A 7,457-nucleotide genomic window follows, 5' to 3' on the forward strand; every position below is an offset into this window, starting at 1 on the left:
GCCACTGTAGTCCACGGTCATTGTCCACTGCCGCCATCAGGATCCACCATCAGCTGCCACCTCGGCCGTGGTCCACCACCATTATCAGATGCCAACACGATACAGGATCCGCCATTATTATCACGATGCACAGCACAATGACCAACATCCATGTATTGTGTTAAACAATAGGCTTTGTAACGATATGCATTTCTCACATTGATTTTATTTTGAAAAACATAAAAGATATCAGTTTCTTTACATCCTTTTTCAACCATTCCTTTGAAAGTTGAGCTAGCACCGGCTAACAACTTGAGCTGGTACGAGGGCAGTGTGATTAATCCATGAATCTTGAAAAGACACGACAGTAGAACTTGTCAAAGGGATCAGTGTGTTTATATCACATTGTACCTAAAGACCTTAGCGTATGGTAAGATAATAATAATTTCTTCTCCATACTTTTTCAACCCCTGCAACTGGAATACAAGACCTCATACAGGTTCAACTATCAAAGGATGGCATTCACGTAAGCACGTCAGACGTAGATGAGAATGTTTTATGCTGATCTCGGGTATTCTTCATGGCAACATAGTGAAGCTTCAGACAAAGCAACCAGAGAGTCATGACCCGACCAATGGAATTCTTTCAGGATTAGCAGCCCCCCCCATACACACATAGTGATAGTGTACACAGTCGACTGTTGTCTGCCTCCATAAAAAGGCAAAAGAAAAATGGTAAGTCCTGTAAAACGATTGCAGAACGCAGAAATGTCACAGCTCATTTCTTCTTGCCCGCTCTCTTCCCCTCTCCTTTCTTCGGTTTCCCTTTTCCCCTTAGCTTCCTCAGGCGACGCATTTCGTCTTTGAAGTCTTCATGCTCATCTCTGAAAAGGAAGGGGGAAACATTTTGTTATGTGTCCATGCTGATACAACCAAACTTATATTTCCGATTTCCTCACTGATTCATTGAACTCAGCCATCTTGTTTGATTGCTGCCAAGCTACCACCAATGAAACTTAACACTTCCTGCATTTAGCCCGTGTGTCACATTAAAAACCTTTCCAGCAGCTCGAAGAATCTAATACCTCCCTCCCCTGGTGGGCTTTTAATGCAGGAAGTATTGCAGCAATCAAAACAAAAAACCATTGCAAAGTAAAGCTGAATTAAAATAATCAATGAAATTGAGACACATTTAGTTGTAAAGTATAGTGATTTTAACTTTGCTTTTCTCAATGTGGGACTTATATATTTTTTTATTTGCTTTGAATTGTTTTGATTGAATGATTTCAATGGCATCCATTCACTTTCATTAGTGTAATCCCTTAAAGTGCAAATGCACCAGTATCAGTAATTTTTTGTGATCAGCAGCTGTGCTGGTTGAAAGAAATAAATAAAATAACATTTGACTTTATTTTTAACAAGGCAAATATTGTCAAAGATCAAGTCACAAGTCACAACCCGAGTCACCAGTGTCTACAGTACCTGAAGAGTCCCATGAACCTGAGCTTCTGCGTCATGGCAAAGTAAATCTTGTGATGAGGGTACCACTCGTACACCTCCTTTGTCTTGGCCATGGGGGGTTCCTGGAACAGCTGGACCACCTTCATGGATTTGGGGTCTGTCGGCCGCACAACCTGGCTGAAGATCTGCGAGCTCAGCCTGGCCATGCGGACGGCGTAGCTGGACAGACTGGCCATGGCTGCAGAGCAGAGAGACTTGTCACACAGGGAACAGATACGACGGTATTAGCATATGCTGTTAAACTTGATCCAGTGAGATACTGAACTTTATGCTTTGAGTTTTTAACCACATAGGTATGTAGTGAGCAGGACAGAGTAATAACACACTTGTCAGTGCTGTCTGGTGGACAAACTAAGGGATGGAGACACCATGTCTAAATGACTTCATATATTTGACTATATTCTATTTCTTTCTGTATTGCAATGTCCTTGGACCTCAGGCAATTGGTCGATTAATACATTTTGATATTCACAATCTATAATGTAAGAATTTGCCACTCTTCTATGTCCTTCACAATTATAAGGTAAATATGATTTGGTTGTGATGACGTTCTGTGTTTGTAGGAGTTTTGAGTCTTGAAAAATAAAATCAGTGCAGTTTCCCTTCAATCAACATTTTACAGGTGAAGCAGAACATTTTGAAGTGATGCTGAGAATTTAGAGCTGCATGTGAGCCCTAACGTCTCATACTTGAAAGTCAATAACTATTTGGATACCTAAAAATGCATTTTGATAACTCACAATTATAATTCAAGATATAAGCTATTGCATGTTGACTACTCGGGATGAGGATTTAAGATATCTACTATCTACTTGGCTTCAACTGCTCAGAATTCATTTTGGACATCACCAGCTTTATTGTACTATTTCTAATATTTATACTTATATTATCAATAATTGTTTTTATATCAGAAACTGAAGTTATGATGAGTCAAAACTACAATTGAGATATATTTGATATAATTTGAGCACTGACTGGTAATAATTCCTTTCAAGATGGACAGGATCAGCAACTGCACAAATTCTTCGATTGCAATTCTGACTAGTCCGAGTTTATCTATAGATGTCCTTAATTATCATTCTAACTACTCAAAATACAATTTTAGACACTAAACATTTTGTTTCACATTCCTTTACTCTTCATTCACACCCTCAGAAGTCTAGCTGTTGCTCTGAAGGAGTTTCCATATTCTTCTCTCAGTTCACTGAAAAATGCAGAGAGGATTTTTTCTGCATCTCCCACGTTGCACTTGTGTTTCAGAATCAAAACAAAGATGGCAGCTTGCAGACTTTATGGTCTGGCACCAGTCATGTAGTGAACATGAAATCTGTTTGGTCAATTAAAAAATACAATGAACAAATATCATTGTTTTAGGGCATAAAATCAAATGGTTGAAAGTCCCCTCTCGGTTCTTCACACTAGTTTAAGCAAATCGTTCCATCTGATTCATGATTTCAACGATACACGTGGAAGCCATATCTTTAACTGTAGAAGTGAAAGAGTTCATGTTACTGTATGTGTTTATATTTTTGGTAGCTTCCACATTAGAGCTAAGTGTTAGCAGGGTCCTGACTTCACATGTTCACTTCTTCTCAACAACATGGCGTCTTACCTCAGTCTGAAGTCGGTGAAGAATAATTGAAAGTAAGTCTTAGCTGAATGACCACAGCTCCATTTGTTTCTTATTAATGTTGAAGCTCCAGTATAATCTGTAACCTTCACACACACACACACACACCACACTATCTCAGGCTCTAACGCGCATGACACTTTTCCCTGGAGCTGATTGGTCAGTTGCTTTCACTTCCGGTTTTCCGCTATTTTATTTTCTAATATACCGCTTCTACAAAACTCACAAGGATGTGAAAATGATTCACGATCATAAAGAAGAATAAATAACCCGGAATGGCCGCCATTACATGTGTAGTTAAACGGCTGTGTTATGTGATCAAGCCCTGACAGGAAGTCCGTCGCTATTAAAGAGCCGTGAGTTTGTTGAACCTTTTCGATTGTTCCGCTTTTCAATTCGCTCTAAGTTGTATAGTTCGCGTTTGAAATATAATAATAATATTTGTATTAAAAATACAAATGTATTCAACTTCATATTCATCACTGGAAAAAAATACATAGTAAATATTATAGGTATATACGTAGTAAACAGAGATTTTAGTGTAAATGCTAAGTGTACAGGGTGGATTTGAATGTGGAGGTTGAATATCAAATAAAACAAATATACATACATATACACATGTATCAATAAATGGTAGTTAAGGTGATTCATTTTTTGCATCATGCATTCACTGAAAGAGTTGTTGAAATACTTGCTTAATAAAGTACACTATAAGAAACAAACTGCATATATTATCAATATGCATGAAGGAGACACACACACACACAACAACGCACAACTTGATTTGGCTCCAACCATCATCACCACCATCACCCCTGAATGAATAATTTTTGGGCTTATCCCAAACACAATCCTTTATCTTTGTGTCAGAAGCAGTTGTATTTTCACACATGGGATTTCTGGGACAGTTTGAGCTGTGACAGTTGTTGGGAGAAGTTTGTCTTCAGAAAGACGTACTGACGTAAGTTCATCATGCCTACATCTTCCACATCTTTTTTTTTTTTATCATTGAGGTTTAAGTTATTTGAACATTTTTAGGGGCTTGGATTTAATTCGCTATGACGTATTTTGAGTTTTTGTGTGTATTTTATTCTTTCAGTAACTGGGCTTTTGGATTTTGGGATTTGTCTGTGTTTTCCCTTTTGAATTTCTCATTTCCTGTATGTCCCTCGTCTGCATGTGTTTCATCTGTGCTCAATTATCCTGCCTCCCTTGTGGAAAGAGTCTCTGTAAAGTTTCCCTTTGTCTTAAGGAGGTGGTCTGTTCGGTTTTGTGCTCCTGACGTTTCAGTTTCACTCCTCCATCGTTGTTCTACTTTGTTCTTTTGCCTTTTGGAATTTTGTATTTCTAGTTTGTCTACCTGCCTTCCAGTGACTGTAAGTCTGTATATTTCTTCTTTTTTTTTAAATCTTCGCTTGTTATTTGGGTCCTTCAAACATTAAACCCTGACACTTTGGTTCTGTTGGCGTGTTTGAATATATCTGATGATGTGAGAGAATAAATTGTTGGTAGCTGAGAGAGGATCTCAGATGCTGGTGAGACTTTTTCCTTTTTTTCTTTTTTTTGCTCAGTTCTTCTCCACAACTGCAGTAATGGAGTTAAACTGAATTTATATGTGAGGGCTAGGGCACCTGAATATTCTCATTAGATCTTCTGTGGCCAGACCAGCAGGGGGAGCTGTAATGAAAGTAGAGGAGGAGGCATCAGAGAACTGCTTGCCTGTGAGACTGGGTTTAGGAATCTGGGAGGGGATGGAAGTGGAAAACACATGATCAGATAAACTGACACTGTGTATGTGGACTTTGGAGAATGGAATGTCAAAAGTTAAACTAATATCAAGAGTATGGCCATTTTATTTTGCGAGAGGAGTCACCTGTGGAGTTCACTCTACTGAGCGCCTTTCTATTTCATCCTGATTTGTTGCCAAATGGACTTTCCACTGGGGGTGGCAGCGGAAATCTTTGTTAGAATGAACAAAAACAACATACGTGTTCAATCTAAGTGCCTTATGGATGATATCGTAAGAAATTGATTACCAGTGAGTACCAGGCCAATTTCAGAAATGTAGTGCATGCGAGTCTACACTTTGAGTTTGGATATCTGAGTTTTCTTTGTGTCTGCCTACCTTCAAACCCTGTTTGCCTTTTCAAACAAATAGTTTTCGCTGCGTGCACTGCCTGCTGCTTCTTTGGTGGGTCCTGTGAAGTCAAAACACTACAACCTGACACCAAACTCTGAATGATGGATCTACCTTGTTGACATTGTCCATTATTGCATTTTCTTTTTTACATTTGTCCGTATTTCTCTATATGGTGTAGAGAATTTGGGCAGGAGATTTGTGTTATGACTGTTTTTATTATAGGGACAAGACTCACATCTGCTCAACAGGCTCAGAGACTTTTAAACTGCTGATTATAAACATTTGAAACTTGTTGTGCAGAGGTTCTGGATCGGACAGACTAGGCTGGACAGGCAGACACAGTGTAAACAGAGCAGGCAGATGTTCCCGAGGCTCTGCACAGTTCAGTCTGACCATTCACTCTTTCACATACACATTCAAAGGGTGCGTCCGTCTCATTATCTATCATAAGTGCACTGCACAGCTGGATTTGTGGCTCAGTATCTTAACCAAGGACACTTTGGTATGCAGAATGGGGAGACAGGGATTGAACTGCTGAACTGCTGGGAGCTGTTTGTGGTCGCAATGGCTTCAGATTAAATATAATTTATGCTGATTTAATTGTTCCCTTGTATGTGTCGCTACATGGTCAAGGCAATTCACCTAGAAACGGTCCGTCTTGTCGTAGAAATGTTTGTAGGCATATTTTGTTCTTTTTCACAGAGTATGCATTGTGTTATTTTTTTGGGGGGGCCTCTCGAACAGAGATAAGAGCAAAGTCAGAGGCATCTGTCTTAATCCATTCTAAATGTATGTTATAATAAAGAGTCCCCTTCTCTCCACTGCAGAATGTGTAGGACCCAAGGTTGAGTTATAGGACGCTAGATAGATAACAACTGGAGGAAGGTTGATAATATCTCTGCAAGAGGACACTTTTTTGGAGACAGATAGGGAAGGCACAACAATGGTTTTGTGAGATGAACTCACAAAACTAATGGATTCACTGTGACATGGGGAGATTATAATACTTTTATTTTTTATTTTTATATGTTTCCCTTTGCTGCAGGAGTCCACACGTCTCAGTCTGGAAACAGCCCAAAAGCTCCTCAAGTAAATGAGTCGTTTCATGATCTGTTGTCCGCAGTTAATGTATTGTAAGGAAAAAAACATATATAATGTTGGATGGAGTTTATGCTCTGTGAACTGGAGCTGTGGTGGTCAACCACCTTTTGACGGAGACTGTTGAAGAATCTCAAGCCCAAATGTTCATTCGCTGAGACCGGGAGTGGGCGGAGAGAATTACCTGTCACGGGGGAGGAGACAAGAGAAGGGGAGGCTTTGTTTGAGACCATGCTGCCACACCAACCAAGCTATATTGTTACCAAGCAGGCAGAAGCCTTAAAGAGAACCTGACCAAAGGAAGGCCTGAAGCATTACTTCTTACCCTAGAGAACGCATTAATATAAATCATACATTATACCATCCTTCCTACACTTCCTCCATCCCTTCATCAACCTCACCCCTAGTAAATGGTTAAATGGCTCTTGGATCCTCGTGTTTGAATGTGCACACTAGCTCGAGGTTCTATGGTCCAGTCATACGGCACAACCGAATCAAATATAGTTTATAATCTTTATCTCATGGTCCTTTGAGCCGGAGTGAACCTCTAGACTGGATATGGATCCAAGAGCCAAACCAGATAGAGTTCAGATGAAGAAAGAAGTGGAAGGCCCCGCCGAGAGCGGAGGCCACCTGGTTATCTCCAAGACGACCGTACAACCAGGCCCTCACGCAGGACGGAGCAACCTGCCCTTCACCTCCAGAGACGGTTCTATTAAGGCAAGAAATGGCACAGTTGAAAAGCACGGTTAATGAACTTAAAGATAGACTTGAACAATATGAACGGAGTAATTCTGAAGAAGATGAGGAGCGAAGAAGTAATGAACTGTTTAATAGAGAACGTGTGCGAACAGCACAAGCCTTTTTACAAAGAGAAATACACACCTTATGACAAAGCGAATTCAGAGCCTGCACTTTCAGAGTCTGTACATGTAATCGAATGTGGTAGGATCTCTCAGTCAGTGCAAACACTCCCATGGCAGCAGGAGAGTGGACCACAGCATGACACTGCACAATTTGTGAACGCAGCCCACAAACCTCTGAAAACCTTAGCCCAACCGACCCGCACCTCAAGTCAATGAGAATCTAT

At 40.1% G+C, this 7,457-nt stretch overlaps 1 protein-coding gene across 2 annotated transcripts; it reads right to left on the reverse strand.

Annotated features, from left to right (window-relative positions):
* Positions 1–185: 185 nt before the first annotated feature.
* mrps33 (mitochondrial ribosomal protein S33) lies at positions 186–3,328 on the reverse strand. 2 transcript variants are annotated; one of them, XM_034578596.1, is made up of 4 exons: positions 3,112–3,328; positions 1,461–1,693; positions 639–862; positions 186–576 (listed from the first exon to the last, which is right to left on the reverse strand). In XM_034578596.1, exons 2-3 carry the CDS (start codon positions 1,673–1,675, stop codon positions 757–759), a joined length of 321 nt encoding a protein of 106 aa, XP_034434487.1. In that variant the 5' UTR covers positions 1,676–1,693; positions 3,112–3,328; the 3' UTR covers positions 186–576; positions 639–756. The 2 variants fall into 2 exon arrangements, with proteins under 2 accessions (XP_034434487.1, XP_034434486.1); XM_034578595.1 differs by having other exon boundaries at positions 1,461–1,677; positions 3,112–3,278.
* Positions 3,329–7,457: the final 4,129 nt, after the last annotated feature.

The sequence above is a fragment of the Hippoglossus hippoglossus genome, chromosome 23 (assembly GCF_009819705.1).
Source record: "Hippoglossus hippoglossus isolate fHipHip1 chromosome 23, fHipHip1.pri, whole genome shotgun sequence".
Taxonomy (NCBI): domain Eukaryota; kingdom Metazoa; phylum Chordata; class Actinopteri; order Pleuronectiformes; family Pleuronectidae; genus Hippoglossus; species Hippoglossus hippoglossus.